The 19632-nt window shown below is 37.1% G+C and overlaps 1 protein-coding gene across 2 annotated transcripts in view; it reads left to right on the top strand.

Annotated features, from left to right (window-relative positions):
* Window positions 1-8458: 8458 nt before the first annotated feature.
* Window positions 8459-19632, top strand: part of MEP1A (meprin A subunit alpha) — a 43221-nt gene continuing 32047 nt past the window's right edge. Inside the window, exons 1-5 of one of the 2 annotated variants that reach the window (XM_001103444.5) lie at window positions 8459-8580; window positions 8667-8691; window positions 8782-8832; window positions 13383-13423; window positions 13884-13959. In XM_001103444.5, the coding sequence (XP_001103444.2) occupies window positions 8512-8580; window positions 8667-8691; window positions 8782-8832; window positions 13383-13423; window positions 13884-13959 (262 nt within the window). In that variant the 5' untranslated portion in view covers window positions 8459-8511. The remainder of the gene's footprint in view (window positions 8581-8666; window positions 8692-8781; window positions 8833-13382; window positions 13424-13883; window positions 13960-19632) is intronic. The other variant, XM_077999830.1, reaches the window with a different exon arrangement.

Here is a 19632-nt window from a genome sequence, read left to right as displayed (position 1 = left end):
ACTATTTTTACAAAGAAAAATAGGCATGGAGGAATAATCTAGGACACATGCCGAGATGCTGACAGTGGTTACTTTGAGATTAAAGTTAGCATTTTCCTAGTGTTTTTCTCTTCCAATTTTCTTGTATTAACTATGAATTGTAAATATAAACTAACTTAATAAGCATTACTTTTTAAAAAGCTGAGACATCTGGCAACCCACGATATTTTTGATGGGGCTCTGCCTTGGTCAGCATCTGCTGGGGGAGAATTGAGCAGTGATAAATGCTCCTGAGAAGGGTAATTTAGGAAAAATGGGTGACACTCCAACTCAGTGACTCTTTGAAAGCCCTAATGGTCAAAATGTAAGTGGATAAATTTTATATTATTATAAAATATGTCTATATAAATAATAAAAACTGGAAGGAATCAAAGCATAAGTCAACAGTGGCATTCATAGTGATTTTTCTTTTCTTCTTTTTATATTTCTAAATTAAAGAAAGATTAATTTCATAATGGACATGTTTTAATGTCATAGCATTTTTTTGCCACTGACTCAGTAAATGAAGAGACTGCACTTTCAGGAAAAATTAAATTTAAAGGCCTTGAGAACAAGGAAAGTTCAACATTCTTCTTAGTTTCCCTCTTAGCATCCAGTATGGGCCCAAGTGCATGTTGTTGACCTGATCAAATACTGACTGGATATGTCAAGATGGATTTATCTGTGCTACTCATGTTTCTTTACAGCGTGAACAGTTTTGAAATAAGTAGCATACTGAGCTCTAAAATAAATAAAATAAAATAAAATAAAAATTGGTGGGAGAAGAATTGCTTGCAGAATGGAGAACACATTTTTGCTTCTTCAGGAAAACAGCCAGCAGCAAGGAGATAAATCCTTGGATGAGAATCAAGCAGGTTTCTAACCACAAAGCTAACCATCAGTTGCCCATTTTGTTCTATGAGCAGACTCTGCTCAGATCACCCTCAGCATGGGTTTCTGATCCAGTCACACAGGGGACATGGACTTGTTGATTATTTAGGGATGTGTGGTTGTTGGCAAAAAGCTTCCAAAGATCTTGTTGCCATCTGCTCAGCCGCTTGATGGGCCAAATCCAGAGCCAAGGGTTGGATCTTCCCTAAAACATGCTGACCTGGAACCACAAAGCCCTGGCTCAGCCTCCAAGGCTGCCCTTCTTACAAGGAGATCAAAACCAAAATGTTTTGAAATCCATCAAAATAAATAGACTCTAGACCTCTGAGAATCATAAAAGCATAGTCCTCAGTGAGGGAACAACAACGATGAAATTACAAATTTACATAGCATCTAATACATTGCAAAGCCTTTTACTTGCAAATCTGAAATTCTCTTGACCTAGTAATAAGAGAGGCAGACAAGGTCTCCTTAGCCCATGTTAAGAAAAGAAGAAACAAAAACACAAATTCAGTGTTTTGCCCAATGTTACCTGGTGTGTCAGTGAAAGAGGTGGGATATCGCTCCCAGGGTCCCTAATTTTTTGTAAAGTCAACTTTAATAAGGTGTAACTTACATACAAGAAAACTTATACAATTTTAAATGTACAATTCCATGAGTTGTGACAGACTTTTACAAAGTGTAACCACCAACACAGTCGAGATATAGAACATTTCCATCACCCCCAAAATTTCCTCTTGTCTTTGTAGTCAAATCTCCTTCCATTCCCAACCTCTGGCCTCTGGCAACGGCTGATCTGGATTCTATTATTATAGCTTCACCTTTTCTTGTATTTTATGTTGGTGAAATCATGCACCATATGGTCTTGTGTCTGGTCTCTTAGTATAACACTTTCTGAGATGTATCCATGCTCTTAGCTGTATTTGTAGTTCAATTATTTGTATTGCTGAGTAGTAGTCCATGGTGACAGTATTCTGCTGTGTATTTTATTCTAGTAGAATTTTATGGGAATCTATGAATATATCATAACTTGTTCATCTGTTTACCTGTTGATCCACCTTTACTTTGGGATCTACTAAAATGCTGGTGGGCACTTGCCTCCCCCATCTTTATCTAAGCTCTGTGAGGGCAGTGACAGTGTCTGCTTGGGCCATGACTGTTTCCTCAGTGCCTAATACAATGTTTGGCACAGAGTAAAAACGTTATGAATGAATGCATGAAGGAATGAACACATGCATCAATACATTGGTTTAGCTAATCAACTGAGAATGGAGACTGACCTATGAAAAGAAACACCTTATTAGCTAATCTCCCTATTTTGACCTTTTTCAGGTTCTGAGCACTAGACTAAGCTCAGTCTTTCATAAATTGAGAGAAACAATTCTTGTGTGATTGTTATGAGAATTAAATGAGATAACCTACGTAAGACACTTTACACAGTGCCTGCCATGTAATAAGCACCTAGTAACTCCTCTGCATATTATAATAATTGCTATTATCTTAATAAGAAATGCCATTCAAGCTATGGAACTTAGAAGGGGGTTGGCAAACTCCTGTTCCCAGAAATTCAATGGAAAAACTAAAGTGTAGCTATTAATAGCTTGCTTTCTTTCCTGGTATGTAAAGAAATGTAACACATACTCACAGGTCATTGGTGACTGACACTCTTGCTTGCATGTTTGGGCAAAGCTGTCCTTATTAGTATAATATGTGATATTGTTTTAGAAAGTGGCTGCCATTGCAGTCTTCCCACTCCCATCATTGGCAATTAAAAGGTAAACTTATATTTTAAAATTTGCTTCAGAATATGAGTATAATCTCACCTGCTACCAATTCAGGAGGCCTCCTTTGCCAGTCTATCAACTTTGACCAATTACTCTGAGAATTTCCAAAAATGCCCCCAACAGGCCTCCTAATCACCTTCCCCTTGTTACTTCAAGTGAGATTGCTCCGTGGCAGATAATGCAATTGGCCCTAAACACAGCTGTTGTCCACTTGCTTAAAAGAATCAGCTGTACCAAAAACAATTTTGTCATTTTCAAAGGGAAATGGGATTACAGATACTATTTATTTTCTTAAATGGCTAAACCTCCTGTTGTCTGGATCAAGTTTCATGTGTAACTTATTATCATCTTGCTTCCATTAAAAGACCTCAAAACTGAATGACTTTTCTAGGACAAACAAAAAAATCCCCAAACCAAGCCCTACCCATTCTTTCTCCAATACCACCCCTTTCTGAAGAATTTCATCTGTCCGTGCCTGCCTCATACCCAGCCTGCAGCCATGGCACTCTATGACTAACATTGTCTCCCTCCTTAAAACACTTTAGGATCCAAGAATCCTCAGATACCCTGGAAGGGCTTTATAACTAACAATCAAGTGTCCCTTTTGCAACTTAAGCCTATTTCCTCGTACCCTTATTTCGGAAGCAGTAGAGAAACTTCTTCATAGGCATCACATTTCCTTTCAGAGAAAAGCCCAGCTCAGGTGTGTCTTCCCTTCACTCTTCCCACGTGTTAAGTATTCTCTCCCAGATGTCACAGTCCAACTAGGCCACGTGAGCAGTGATAATCCCTCTAATTAGCAGAGGCTGGAGACTTTTCCTGAAATCAGGGGAAAACCTTGTAGCTCACAGCTGAGTTGGCTTCAGTTTAAATACTTTATGAGGGTTCGATAAGTAGAAAGAGAATTGGGAAAACATAAAGTAAGCTGCTTGTCTGATTCTTCCTTATGTGATAAGAGAAAGATAACAGTGTGTTCTTTGGGTTCTATAAAAAGGGAAAATACTGAAACCAAACCCACTGAATGCCCACCTGGCCCTAAAGAGTGGCTTATTAGGGTCCTCAGTGCCCAGCTGAGTAAGAAGTCCCCCTTGCCTCTCCAGTCACTGGGATTGGTGTCTGTACACACTCCAAAACACAGTTGCCTGCCAAGGTCGGCATGCAAATAGAAGTAGAAATAACCCCCAAGCTTGTTGAAAATGCAGGTCCTCAAACCACAACAGCGCACAGGGGCTGTTTCCCAGAGGCCTTCTGAAGCGGACTTCTGTGTGGATGATCTCTCTAATTCTTAACATCTATATATTCCCTACTAGGAAACTGAAGGTTCTATGATCTTTTGGTTTTCTTATAAAAAGAGAATCACAGGAAAGCTATTCAATAACCACAGTGAGAGTGGAAGCATCTGACTGATGCAAATTCCACAGTGTCCTGTTCATCAAAGTGTGTTCCACAGACTACCTGCATCAGAGTCACAAGGGTGCTTATTAAAAATGCAGATCCCTGGAGCTCACCATTTGACATATGTCAGGATTTCCAAATTCCAAACCAAGAAGTTTGTACTTCAACAAGCCATCCAGAGGATTTTGAAGGAATCTATAGCTTGGGCACTGTTTCCCTCAGGGTTCAGTCTTCTTAGTAAACTATTGGAGGTGGAACCACGTGAAACCAGGGATCTGCATGCCACAGCATGATGGTAGAGGCCTCACTCCTGGGTTGTCAAGGGCCAGTCACAGGTGTACAGAACTGCCTCTCAGGTGGAATTTAGGAAGATTGTTCAGGATCTGCATGACCTTGAGAAGGTTTCTTAATTTTTCTTCATCTCAGTTTCTTAATATGTAAAATGGAGATAATAATAGTGCCTTCTTCGTAGGATTGTTGTGAGGATTGAACGGGTAATTACCCTTAGATACTTGGAAAGCTGCCTGGCCCACAGTAAGTACTATGTACGTGTTGGTTGCTGCTACTGCTTCTTTTATAATTATTATCACCATCTCAATTTCCACCATCTTGAAGGTTATTCTTTAAAACCCAGGGGTCAGCAAACTATGACCCTTTGCTTTGTTTTTGTGAATGAAGTTTTATGGGAACACAGCCATATTCACACCTTTACGTTATTGTCCACAGCTACTTTGTGCTACATACAACAGGAGAGTTACATAGCTACAACAGGGCTCATATGGCCTACAATGCTTGACATATATTCTTTTTGCCCTTTACAGACAAATTTGCCAACTCTTGCTCTATACACCTTTGGGCCCCTGTTAATATGTTGATTGCCCTGGGAAGAACAACAAGGACTGTTGTGTTTCAGGTTAGCAGACAGCTGGTTGAAGGCAGAACTCTGCGAGTGAAGCAGAAGGAATTGGCATCCTGCAATAGAGTAGAAAGAGGGCAGAGAACATCCTTGAGAAAGGGTTGGGGTGAGAGGACTTTGCAAGTCTCTTAGCCCAACTCCTGACCTGAACTTTTATGAAGCTGGAGAGTGTGTGGAAATAGCTGGGGGAGGGTTTTTCCATTTTCTACCTGTTAATGACTTTCTTCCTCCAAGCTTCAGACCACTTTCTCAACTGGTTAGTTTATAAAATGCCCTGCCTGAGATCAAAGCAAGTCACCCCATCCAATACCTTCAGAGAAAATTCTATTTACTGTTTTTCAGTTAAAATGATAACTTATTACCTACTATGTTTCCAAACACTGGGGCAGATACAGGAAATAAAGCATGGACCTTGACCTCAGAGTGCATAATCTTCTTTAAACTGAAAAGCCATAAACCCTTCAAATGAAGGACTTAAGGCCCCAGCCTTACTCATCTGATACCCTGACACAATGAAGAAGTGACTAGGATTGCAAATAGCTGGTAACTAATTAACACCTGCCATTAAGATTGTGACCATAAAATAATCGGGGGCAGGTTGTGTCTGCTGAAGACCTATGTTCTCACCACTGGAGATTCCACTGAGCAAGGAGTGAACTGAGCTGTTTTTATTACCCATGTTTTGCTAGGAGGCAGTTGCTAACTAGTAGGTAGAAAGAGCAGTTTATTGAGTGCTTTCTATGTTTCTAGTAGCTGTGGTTTACATATGTTATCTCATTGAACTTTTACATTGGCACCATGAAGTAGGCACCACTATCCATTCTACACATAGAAAGTAGATGCTAAAATTGCCATAGCTAGTCAATGGTAGAGGTGGAATTCCTGCCTATCTAATCCCAAAGCCATTGTTGTAGTATATCATTCAGATAAGTTTAAGAAGGCAGGGAAAGATAAAAACACATCTGGCTGGAAGCAAGAGAAGGTGGAGAGAATTAAGCAGCTTCACTATTGCCTGTTTGAAATCCTAATACCTGAGATTTAGTAGAGAGGTGTACCAAAGCAACAGCACTGCCTGTTTCTTTAGAAAATAACAAACTCTTACTTCCTGGCTTCCAAGATTAACAAATATTCAATTTTACCATAATTGCTTCAGAATTTGAGAAAAATTAAACAACACATTTAAGAAATAAAAGTCCCATGTTTTCCACCCTGATACTTAAAGCCAATTATTCTTATGATGTTGCCCAATTTTAAAATTTGATTATTGCCCAATTTTTAAATGGTATGGATTGTAGTTGCTCACTTAAGTCATTGCAGCTGTTGAGCAAATTTGGTTTTTTGTTTTGTTTTGTTTTGTTTCATTTAAAAAGGTAATATTAGTGGCTTGTAGTGGTTAGAGACAGTGGAAGATGGCCTTTTATCAGCTCACCATCAGTGGCTTAGGTAAAACAAAAATCAGCCATAGACCTCTTCTGCCCATCAGAAGCAGGCCCCCAGTTGACATGCCTCCTATTTTACAGCTCAAGAAGCTCTACTGTTAACCTTCTAAAAGTCTTTTGTGACAGGAAATGCTTTTTTGATAGCAGGACTAGCCCACCTGCCCAGTAGTAAGTCTGACGTAGAGAGATGCAGGCTCTAGACCTTGAAGATTGCTCTAATACCAAAGATTCTCATACCTGGTGCAGGCAAGAATAGGTGGGTGTGTGCATATATTTAGTATTGTGCTGGGGCAGATGGAGCCCACTGTGTACATCTCTTCCCAACGCTGCATTCAGTGACATGATGTTGGTAGCTTGAAATTGACCATGGAAATCAACAAACACTACAAATAAAGGCTTGGTTTTGTTTGTTTGCTTGTTTGTTTTTACTTTTTTTAAAAGAGCCAATTGCTAATTTACCTGTGCATGACTGAATATATTCCATAATTTATCTTTTCTTTCAGTATAAACACATTTTCCCCATTCTTTACTATAACACAAAAAACCTTCAGTGAATATATTCTGTGGAATTTTGTGCACATATGTGTGAGTTCCTTTAGCATATAGACCTAGGAGTGGTGTTTCTATCCTATGAACTGTGCACATTTCAACTTCATTAGATAGCATCAAATTGATGTCCTACTAGATTTCCTATTTTCTTACCTTCTTGTTGACACTTGATATTGTCAGTCTTCTTAATTTATGCCAATCTTAGCTTGAGGTGAGTATTTTACTGCTATTTGAATTTATATATTTTCTGAATACTTATTAGGCTAAAAACCTTTTTACATGTATATCGGCCATCTGGGTTTTTTGTGAATTAGCTACTCATATTGTTTGTTCATTATTTCCTTAGATAATCTCTTTTTCTTGTTATTGATTTGTAGAAATGCTTTACATATCCTGAATACTTATTCAATTATATGCACTATACATATCATCTCTCATCTGTGGCTTATCTTTTAATCATGTTATGTTTTTATCATGAAGAAGTTTAAATTTTGATATAGTCAAATGTATTATTCTTTTCCCCTATAATTTCTATGTTTTTTTCATGTTCAAGCAATCTTTCTTGAACTCAAGGTTAAAAATATGTTCCTATATTTTCTTTTTCAAAGTTTATATTTTCATATTTACATTTTTAATCTATCTAGAATTTGTTTTTGTGAATGGTGTCAGATGAACATTTAATGTTTTTCCTCATATGGAAATGCAATTATTCCAATATTATTATGAAAGAGACCAGGGTTTCCCTCTTGACTGTTTGGTTCCTCTCATACACAAAAGCCCCACATGTGTTTGCATCTATTTGGATATTACCTATTCCAGGCTATAGATTCATTGTCTTTATTTTTGGAACTATTACACTCTAATTACTGTAATTTTACAAAAGTTCTTGATATTCTTTTAGGGCGATTCTTTTCTCTTTATTCATCCTTTTCAGAATTTTCTTATATATTCCTCAAGGTTTACTCTTTCATGTGAACTGAACCATTTGTCAGCTTGACAAATTCCACTGAAAACCCTGTTAGATTTTTTACTAGAATGAAAATGAATTTATAGATTAATATTGAAATAATCTATTAATATTTCATATATATGTATATATATAGAGAGAGTCAGGATTTTTTATGTCCTTCAATAATTGCTTTATAACATTTCCATAAAATTTGAATTTATATTTTATTTGAATTAAATACTTAATAATAAATTTTTATTTTTGTTTTTATTGTTAAGAGGATCTTCTGTTATATTATATGAATCACTATTGCTGCCCTATAGGAATGTTATTACTTCTTATATGCTCATTTCAGTATTAGTTTTTCAAACTTTTCCCCAGTCTCTGAAGCTTAAGCATTTAAGGTAAACTTAGTGTCTGTCCTCGAAAGAGTCAATGCTGTTATCTTTGACTACCTTTTTTAGCACTACGGTACATATGGAAGGGTCAAAGTTTCTAATACAACCGTCAGGGTAAAGTCTAAAAGGTATTTATGACAAGGTGTCTGCTAAAATCAGCTCACTCGCAGCAATGGCTTGGACTAGATCCACATGCATTCTCTCCTTTACCTTGTTTTTTGCCCACATAGCAGCTGTATCGGTAAGTAGAGTCCTGCTTTTTGGATATTTAGAAATATTAATTCTAGTATACGTTATCCATTTTCTGTATATTTATTTTTTTTTCAGATTAAGTATCTTCCTAAAGAAAATGGTAAGAATTAGTTCAAATGCACAGAGAGTGTTTTTGAACTTTTTTCGTTCAGCAAGGCTAATAATATTTTTTTTCCCTCACTTTTAACAGTACATGATGCAGACTTTGGTGAACAGAAGGATATTTCAGAAATCAATTTAGGTGAGGTCAATTTTTGCATACTAAAGTATTTAAATTACTTAAAACCCAGTGATGGGATTACTGAAAAGCACTTTCCTTCATAATACTGTATTGTGATTCTTTGGGGGAGAAATATTTATTGATGCTTTGTGAGAAATTGCATTTTCTGGAAGATAAAAATGTGGAAAGAGAAGACAATTAGACCAGACATTCTAGGAGAGCTAGGGAGTCCTCAATGGATCTAGATACATAACACGTTTCTCTTTATAAAAAATTTATTTTTGCAATTTGTATTTGGAAGAAAAGGAAAGCAAATAGATAATTATTCTGATAGTTAAAGAAAAATATAAGAATAAGCCTCTGGTTATATTTAGTGGGGAAACAAAACCCAAAGCCTCCACTGGCCATGATATTTTTATTTGTCCAGTCTTGTTGTGGAGTAAGTGCTGTTTTCATTTTTTGGGGGGAGGAGCAAGTGGCTTCTCATGGTTAGAGTGACCTGCTCAGGATTATAGGTAGCAGTGACGGGGCTCACTTCCAGATCTTGCAGCCTGTACCTTAATAGCTCAGTGCTATCTGAAGACTACAAAATGAAAATACCTATGCCTATGGGTCAATTTTTCTGGCGTTCTCTCACTCACAGAGAAGCCAGTTAGTTGATATTTAATTGGAATAGCTGGAGAATGGCTGCATAGGCAGAGCAGAAATAGTTTAGGAAGGTAAATGGGTGAATGCATGAATGAGTCCCAAGACTTCAGAGCCAGGCACTAAAATATCTCTTTTTAGAGTCAGACATTGTGTAAACAGTTCAGAGAATCTGATGTTATTTTACAACTGGGCTGGGATTTGAATTTTTAGAGTTTTTCTAATCTCATCCTTATCTATCTAATAAAAATTAATTCTTTACCTCTTTGCCGTTTTGTACTCTTCAGGCCTACCACCACCTCTGAACTTTGACCCCAGTGAAGAAATCTCATTACCATGTAATCTTTTTTTTAGGCCATTTCAACCAAACCACCAGGATTGATTGGGTTAGCCATATGGCCAGATTCTAACCCTGTAAATTGATGGTGAAAATCATATAGAGAAAATTGCCACCTTTCACCATCTTCTTTTTGCCTCACAAGGCTGACTTAACATTTCTTATCCTCCACCCCAAGACCTGCTCCTCTCAGTCCTTTTCATTTCAGTAAATGTAACTCACTCCTTCTAGATTTTAGGCTCAGAATCTTAGAGTTGCCCCTAACTCTTGTCTTTCTGTCATACCTTATGCAAAATCTGTCAGCAGATGCTATTAGATCTACTTGATCCTCCCTCCCTCCCTTCCTTCCTTCCTTCCTTCCTTCCTTCCTTCCTTCCTTCCTTCCTTCCTTCTCTTCTCTTCTCTTCTCTTCTCTTCTCTTCTCTTCTCTTCTCTTCTCTTCTCTTCTCTTCTCTTCTCTTCTCTTCTCTTCTCTTCTCTTCTCTTCTTTCTTTTTTCCCAAGATATGGAGTCTTGCTCTGTTACCTAGGCTGGAGTGCAGTGGCACAATCTCAGCACACTGCAACCTCCACCTCCCGGGTTCAAGTGATTCTCCCGCCTCAGCCTCCCAAGCAGCTGGAATTACAGGTGTCCACCACCATGCAAGGCTAATTGTTGTATTTTTGGTAGAGACAGGGTTTCTATGTTGGTCAGGCTGGTCTTGAACTCATGACCTTGTGATCTGCCCACCTCATCCTCCCAAAGTGCTGGAATTACAGGCATGAGCCACCGTGCCCGGCCTAGATCTACTTTCAAATCATACCACAGTTGAGACTTTTCAGCACTTTTACTGTCCCCACCTTGGTCAGCCACCTCATATCCGAACTGGTCCTTATAACTGTGCTTCCTTTCTGCCTTTGGTCCCTACAGACTATTCTGCACAACATAGAACTCTTCCTTTATTATCCTTCAGATCATGTCATTTCTCTGCTCCAACCTTCTAATGACTTCTCCTCCAACACAAAGTAAAGGCCTTAGAGCCTTGATTCCCAAAGTGTGTTCCACAGGCCAAAATGACTTGTGTCACTCAAGAGCTTTCTCTTGGAAAGGCCGCATTTGAGGATCCACCCCAGACCTACCGAATTAGCATCTCCAATTTGACAGACCCAAGCGGTTTCTATGCACATTAGAGTGTGAGTCGATCTGCTGAAACAGGATTTGTGACTACTCTTCCTCTTCCCACTTGAGCTCTCCAGCCACCCTGACTGCACAGCTACTCCTCTAAGGAAGTGATTTTCAATGTGTTGTCCCCCAGCCAGCAGCATCAGTAAACTTCTCAGGAATGAACATCCTTAGGCCTCGCCCCAGACTTAATGAACCAGAAATCCAAGGGTGGGGGCTCATCAACCTGTGTTGACCAAGCCTTCCAGGGGACTCTGATGCTCAAGTTTAGGACCACTGCCCTAAGACATCAAGGCTTTCCTGCCACAGGACCTTTCTATCTGGTGTTGCTTTTACCTCTACCACATTTCCTTCATTCCCTTACTCTATCATATTTCTGCTAAAATGCCACTTCCTCTGGGGGGCCCTCCCTGACCACTCTTTAATAAAATAGCTAACCTATCTCACCTCAGCACTCTTTCCCACCTTACCTTTCGTTTGTTTCTTTTTTATTGTACTTTCCACCATTTGTCATACTTTACAGTTATTTGTTTATTTGTATGTCTCCCTCTTCCCCCAATCAAGAGTGTCATCTCCTTAAGGACTTTGTTTTATTCTCTGCTATGTACCAGCATCTAGAAAAATGCTTCAGACACATTAGGCATTTAATAAGTGCGCACCACGTGAACAAATTGGGTAATGAATAGATTGAGGCTTGCTTTCACTGGATGTGCACTTCTTTGGGAAGTTCTCCCTGCCCCCCATGACCCCATCCATTCTGTCTGACCACTGGGGCCAAAGTCTGAGTGGGCTTGTTCACTTCACTTTGGAAGAGCTCCCTCAATTCCATTATAATCCAGGCCAGGTGTCAGGAAATACAGATTTTTGCTCAGGACAAACAAATAGTAGAACTATTCTCAATGAAAGAATAGATGGACCAGAACAAAGTCCCTTTATTTAAAAGATTATTCAAATCTGGGTCCTACTGACAGTGGTACAGTGATGTCATTACTGTTTGTGGTTGTTTAATTGCACTGCTAGCATAGGAATAGGTCAGGGCTAAGGAGGTTAAGCAATCTAGCAAATGTGTGCATGAGGAAGGGAATGATGCAGGGATAGCCCTAGTTAGTCACTGGCAAGTGAAATCATGATGCCTGCTAATACGTAACACCTCCTTGGTGTCCTATGCCTAAATGGAGCTGGTTCCTGAATGAACCATGGGCTTTGCCAAATGGGGCCTCTGTTGGCTCGTGAGACTGTGGTAATTAATCTCTGCTTTGGTTTCCCGGCCTGTAAATCAGGGCTGTCCTCAGAATGAAGTACAATCCAGTGATTCTGTCTGAAGTCGTTGCATTTTACAGAAAATGTTGCTTGTCACATGAGAGTTATGATAAGTGATGCTCTTTTAATGCTTGAGAAATTTTCCCACAAAGATCTTCCCTTTTAAGAATCTTGCTTACTGAAACAGGATGAGGCCAGGATTAAGCAATACCAGCAGTGGGAGAATGTATTCTGCTAAGCACCTGAGAACAGATGTTTGGAGGTATGGTTTTGAATGGATCTGTCCACAATCCTCTGGTCTTCCTTATGACGTGGGCAGCACCTTGAGCTTGGTTTTGGAGGGTATCATCGTGTTTTCATGGGGAAGAGCAGAATACATTCATCTACCCTGGGACAAGAGGCAGAATGGTACGGGGGCAGAAAGAGCCCTGAATGGGAAGGCCGGAGTTTTGATGCTCTCTTGGCCCCTGGATTACGTAGTACATCACTTCATGTCGCTGGACTCTATTTTTTTCTCCATTTTTCTCAATATTTTTCTTTTCTTTTTTGGGATGGAGTCTGGCTCTGTCATCCAGGCTGGAGTGCAGTGGCGCGATCATGGCTCACTGCAACCTCCACCTCCTAGGTTTGAGCAATTCTCCTGCCTTAGCGTCCTCAGTAGCTGGGACTACAGGTGTGCACCACCAAGCTCAGCTAATTTTTGTACTTTTAGTAGAGAAGGGGTTTCACCACATTGGCCAGGCTGGTCTCAAACTCCTGACTTCGGGTGATCCGCCCACCTTGGCCTCCCAAAGTGCTGGGATTACAGGCGTGAGCCACCACCCCCAGCCATTCTCTCAATATTTTTCATCCTCCTTATCAGTGCTGCCTCAAATCCCTTTTTTATAGTCAGTGATCAATAAAATCCCTTCTAACTTATCTCTTACTTTTAAGATTCTTAGACAAGATTTATTGTTTCAAAATTGAAAACAGAGGCTATGACAATATGTGATACTCATTGGCCATTCACATTTGCTCAACTGGAATTTTTGTATTGTTTCGAAAAGTTTTGCCACGTAAAGACTAATATTCAAAGATTTATAATGGCAAAGATTAATTTTATTATGGAAGATGCCTTTTAATAATGTTCACTCAAATATTCTTTTTTTAAAAAAAATTCCATTTCCAGCTGCAGGCTTGGACCTCTTTCAAGGGGACATCCTCTTGCAGGTGAGTACCTGTCAAAGATGCAGTAAGTTCCTCAGGACAGACAGTACCATTGGGTGTCAGTCTCTGCTCTGTCGCCAGCCCTGGGATGGGCACTGTGAAGGAGATAACAGAAATCTCATCTATAATCTGTTCCAGTGAGGAGTTCCACTATAGCCGGTAAGGACGAAAACAGAGGGAAAATAAGTAAACAGCACAAAAGAGTCTAAAATAATTAGATGGCTTATCTATCCAATTTTCCTGGGATTGCAGGCCCCCTTTATTTTGTTCTTAATAATTTCTCTGATTTTTCCAAATTATCTCTCAAGGGACTTCTATTGCTTTCATAATCAGAAGAGAAATTGCCACTAAACCGTTTGAATTGTGTGATAGACTGTTTGCTGTGTGAGAGTTTATTGAAGGAGGAGGTCAAGGTGATCTTGAGGACTAGGCTTCCCACTCACCTTTACCTTTGTTTTCACAGAACTCCAGAAATGGCCTGAGAGACCCAAACACCAGGTGGAAGTTCCCCATTCCTTACATCTTGGCTGATAATTTGGGTAATATTAATTGCTCTTAATTAGGAGTTTTCGGTTTAACTCTCTCTCCCCTCTCAGCCTGATCATGGGCTTCATATTGGGAGTAACCACCAGAGTCTAAGAGGGTTTTCAAGTCCTGGTGAATCTTTATCTCATGGGGAGAAAGACATGACATTACATCAAAACCAGTGCTGCTTAACCAGTCTGATACACAGTATCCAAGAATAACTTTTAAAATGCAACACACATTAAACTATTAGTATAACCAGGAGCAACGTAAAAGAGCAAAAACCCAATGAAATATAGTTTGCATCAGAGCAAGGCAAAGTTTGCACTTTGTTTAGGTGAATCTAAACGTAGTGTGAGGATCCTATTTTCAGCATACGGATTTCTTCTCTTTTTGTTACAAGAGAAACATGCCACACTTTGAGAAATAGAAAAGTGCATGTTTCACATGTTCACAATCCTTTTTTCTTGGTGTTATTAATGTCTACTCTTTTCTCTCTTGAGAAAAAGATCTGAATATGTTACATTTTACTCATTGTTAGAAATAATGACTAGTAGAATCACTTCTCTGCCTTTCAGCTAAGATTGTGTATAGAACTAACAGCCGGTAGAAATAAATATTAGAAGCCCCATGTAGGCACCCTCAAGCAGTTGACTGACAGCTGAGCAGCCATGATGACTCAATGCCTACAAGGCCCCACCTGCTTAGACAGATGGGCAAGATTAGAGTGAAGAGGGAAAGCCAGGACAAGGTTGCTTCATCTTGTTGGGCTGCTAGGCTGCTTATAGTCTCAGGAGATGTAGATTATGTTTCAGTATTTTCCATCCTCTTTATCAGCGCTGCCTCGAATCCCTTTTTATGGAGAACAGCTAGATATAAACAAATGTTGTTCTCACTAACACTTGGAAAATTGAGTTATTTTCTCCAGTGTTTGCCTTGCAAATTCATGGAACACCAATAGTTAATGGAACATGATTTAAGAAACACCAACTTTAAAAGGGGTTCTTTCCCATTACAGGTTCTTTTATCCTGGTTGTCACATCTCCACCACCCTATTATGTGCCGGGCACTGTGCCTTCATCTAATATTTTATGTAACCTTCACCATTGCCTCTGTGAGGTGTAAGGCAGTGCTTCTCAGACTGTAATGTGCATAGGATTCGTATGAGGAGCTTGTTAACCTACAGAGTAGGTCAGGGTTGGTGCGTGAGATGTTGCATGTCCAGTGGTCCTCCAGTGATGCTGATGCTATTGGTCCCCACGCAGACCACAGCTTAAGTGATATGATCTCTCTAGCTGCAAGGTAGGTAAGAAATTATATTTGAGAGTGATTCGAGACAAGTGACCTGACATAAGGTAAAGGTAGTAAGGATACAGCAGTATTTCTCAAGCAACACCATGTGAAGGTCACCTTTAGTGTTAAAGTTCAGATGCCCAGACCCAGACTACTGTGAAAGCAAACTTTCTAACTAGAGTTCAATATTTGCATAGAATTGTTTTATTCAAGTTAAATTTACATACAGTGAAATACACAAATCAGTATACAAGGCTTTTGACAAACACATATGCCTATATAATGCACACTTCCCTCATTCCATGAAGTTCCTTTCTAGGCAGTTCCCATCCCCACTCCCTAAGAGACAACTACCATTCTGATTTTTCCCCGTGGATTAGTTTTTCCTGATTTACAGCTGATTTACAGATAAATGAGCTCATTTCAGTATGCTACTGGCTATCATTTCAGTATGCCACTGGCTATTTTTGTATCTTCTTTTATGAAGATCTGTCCAACTCCTTCATAAGTTTTAAAAATTATATTGTTTGTCTTTTTATTATTTGTAGGATTTTATATATTATGGCTAAAGCCCTTTGTCAGATAGATGTATTATAAATATTTTCTGTTAGTCTGTTACTTACCTATTTGTTTTTGTTTTTCAAGCAGTGAATTTTGAAATGCAAAAGCTTTAAATGCCGATAAAGTGTGATTTATCAATTTTTTAACTTATGGTTTGTGTTTTTATATTCTAAGAAATCTGTGCTTAAACCAAGTCACAAAGATATATTCCAATATTTTTTGAAGTTGTGTGGTTTCAATTTTTGTCTATAATTGATTGCAAACTAATTTTATGTACAACAGGATGAAGAGATTGAGAGTGATTGATTGGTATTTACTAGCCCAGTTGTTCCAGCAACATTTGCTATAAAACTTTGCTTTCCTCATTGAGTACTCTTTGCAAGAGTCTTGTTTGCCAAGTTTTCCAAGACTCCTTATCTCTTGATCTGGTATCTCTATTTTGTTCTCTTATTCTACTTGTCCATCATCATGTCAAAAATCACTATGTTGATTGATCTAGCTTTATAGTTAACCTTGAATTGAGTGCTCCAGCTTTGCTCTCCAATTTCAAGACAGTTTAGCCTACTCCAGATCTTTTGCATTTTCATATATATTTTCTCCAAAAAGCCTGCTGGGATTTTGATAGGAATGTGTTTATTCTGTACATAAATCTGTATAAAACTAGTATCTTAAAAATACTGAGTCCTATAATCTATAAACATGGTACATCTATCCATTTATTTCAGTCTTCTTTAATTTTTCTAATCCACGTTTTATAAATTTCAGTGTAGAGATCTTGTGTGTCTTTGGTAAATTCATTTCTAAGCATTTTATATTTTTGATGCTATTAAAATGAAATTAAACAAAAAATTTTACCACTTAATGTTTTCTGCTAATACATAAAAATACAGTGGAGTTTTATATATTGATTTTGTATCCTGTTACCTTGCTAAATTTACTCATTAACTTTAATTGTTGATTTGTAGTTTTTTTTTTTAGGACTTTTAATAAAAATTCTTCTTGCCTATCAGTATAGACAGTGTTACTGGTTCCTTTCCAAGTTTTACACCATGTATTGCTTTTTCTTGTCTTATTGTTCTGGCTAGGACCTTCATTACCATGTTGAATAGAAGTGGTAAGAGTGGACATCTTTGCTTCATTGGCTTGTTTTAGTGGTAGTATTCAATACTTCATTCATGTGGGACATGAATGTTTTCCACAGATGCCCTTTGTCAGATGGCATATTTTCATCATGAATAGCTGTTACAGTGTATCAAATGTTTTTCCTGCGACAATTTAGATAACTATACTTTTTATTCCTTATCGTGGATTATGGTAAATAACATCAAATTTGAATGCTAAACCAACTTTGCATTTCTCAGATGAGCTCTACTTGGTTATGATGTATTATCCTTTTCATATTTTGCTGGATCCCACTTGGTAATATTTTGTTATAGATTTTTGTGTTTATATTCATAAAAAGTATAGGTTTCTAATTTACTTTTTTGTAATATCTTTATTAGGCTTTAGTAATAAAGCTATGTAGATCTCAAAACCATCTTGAAAATGTTTCCTCTTCTTTTATCTTTTGAATAAGTTTGTGTATGATTAAAATTTTTTCTTTCTTAAATGTTGGTAAAATTCACCAATAAAACAACCAAGTAATGGAATTTTCTTTGTGGGACAGTATTTTTATAATGAATTCAATTTATTTAATAATTATACAATTATTCTTATTTTCTATTATGCTGCTTTTATTAAATTATGTTTTTCAGTAATAAAAAATTTAGATTATCTTAATAGATGCAGAAAAAGCATTTGACAAAATTTAACAACTATTTCAACTAAGTTGTCAAAATGTTGGCATAATATCTCATTATCTTTATAATGTCTGTAGAATCTTTAGTAATATTCCTATTTCATTCTTGATATCGGCAATTTGTGCTTTTCCTCTTTTTCTCTTGACATGTCCTGCTAGGGGCTTATTGATTTTATTAATATTTTTACAGAACCAACTTTTGATTTGTTAATTTTCTCTTGCTTCTCTGCTTTCTATTTAGTTGCTTTCTGTTATCTTTATTATTTCCTTTCTCCTACTTCTTTCAGGTTTAATTTGCTCTTTTTCTATGTCCTTAAGATGAAAATTCATATCACTTATTTTAAATCTTCATTTTTTCTGATGTAATATATTCTACAACATGGCTACTAACGCTATAAATTTTATTTAAAGCACTGCTTTACTGCTTTCTTCAAATTTTGATATGGTGTATGCTTATTAAAGTTTAGTGTATTAATGGATACTTCATAATTTATCTTGTGAATATTTTCATTCATGGATGGGATAAAAGTGTGTTTAAATTTTTAAAAATATTGTCCTTAGCCTTACTACTATGCAAGCATTTTGCAATGTTATAATTCCATTTATACCCCTGCCCTTTATTGTTTAGTATTTTCTATCTTATGCTTCATGAGTCTCACACTATAGTGTTAGGATTTTTTATTTAAACAGTTGTCTTTTAAAGTAATTAATGAAAAACAAGACAGTCTTTATATTTTATTTTATATTTGCAATTTCTGGTGCTCTTCATTGCTCCTGTAAATTTGAGTTCTTATCTAGTATCATTTCTCTTCAGTTTGAAGAACTTCCTTTAGCATTTCTTATAAAGCAGATCTGTTGATAACAAATTCTGGTTTCTCTTTTACCTGAAAATGATCTTTATTTTGCCTCCATTTTGAGAATATTTTAACTGGAAATAGAATTTGAGTTCAGAGTAGTGTTAAAATTATTATTTTAACATTTTTAAATTTTAATGCATTGTCTTTTTGTTTTCCAACATTTGATTATAAAAACTTTTAAATAATCAAAAACTTAAAAGCATTGTGCAGCGAACACTCACATACTCACAACCTAGATGACAATTAACAGTTTTATTTGCTTTATCTCATCTATCCATCCTAATATCACTCTATGAATCTATTGTATTTTTGATGCATTTCAAAATTGCTTTCAGACACTAGTAGACTTTACCCCAGTCACTTCAGTATACATGTAACTAACTACAGTTCAATATTTGTGTATAGTTCCCTTTACCATAAAATATATATAGGATAAAGTATATGGGCCTTAGATGTACATTTCGATGAGTTCTTAAAGATTTATGCACCTATGTAATCCACATTCCTATCAAGAGATGGAACATGTTTATAATATATATACCTCCGAAACCTAACTTCCTATGAAGAGATGAAACATTTTTATCATTCCAGAAAGTTCTTTTATGGCCCTTTCAAGTTATTCTCACTTTTCCAGAAAAAAAAAAAAAAAAAAAAACCACTGTCTTATTTTTTCTTTTTTCTTCATAGGTGAATTTAACCTCTTCTAGAATTTCACATAAGTGGAATCATATGTTATATACTCTTGATTAAGGCTTCTTTTTACTCAGTAAAGTGTTATTGGGTTGCTGTGTTTACCAGTAATTTGTTCTTTTTTTGTTACTGAGTGTCATTTCATTGAATTGAGTATGTCACAGCGTGTTTTACCATTCTCTTGGATTGAATCTATGTTTTGGCTATTATGAATAAAGCTATTATGAACAGTCTTGCACATATTCTTTTTTAAAATATATTTTCATATCTCTGGTGTAAATACGAATAAAATTGCTGGGTTATAGTATAGGTGTAGGTTTAGTGTTAGACCTCTTTCAATGTGCTGGTACCATTTTACACAACCACAATCAATGTATTTGAGTTTCATTTACACCATGTCTTTGCTAACATCTGGTGTTGTCAATTTTTTAAATTTTAGCCATTCTTTTGGGCATGTAGTGCTATCTTATTAATTTATTGATTTCTAT

Source organism: Macaca mulatta, chromosome 4 (assembly GCF_049350105.2).
Source record: "Macaca mulatta isolate MMU2019108-1 chromosome 4, T2T-MMU8v2.0, whole genome shotgun sequence".
NCBI classification, from domain to species: Eukaryota; Metazoa; Chordata; class Mammalia; order Primates; family Cercopithecidae; genus Macaca; species Macaca mulatta.
The sequence above is the reverse complement of the archived record's forward strand: the minus strand, read 5'-3'. Positions and strand labels throughout refer to the sequence as shown.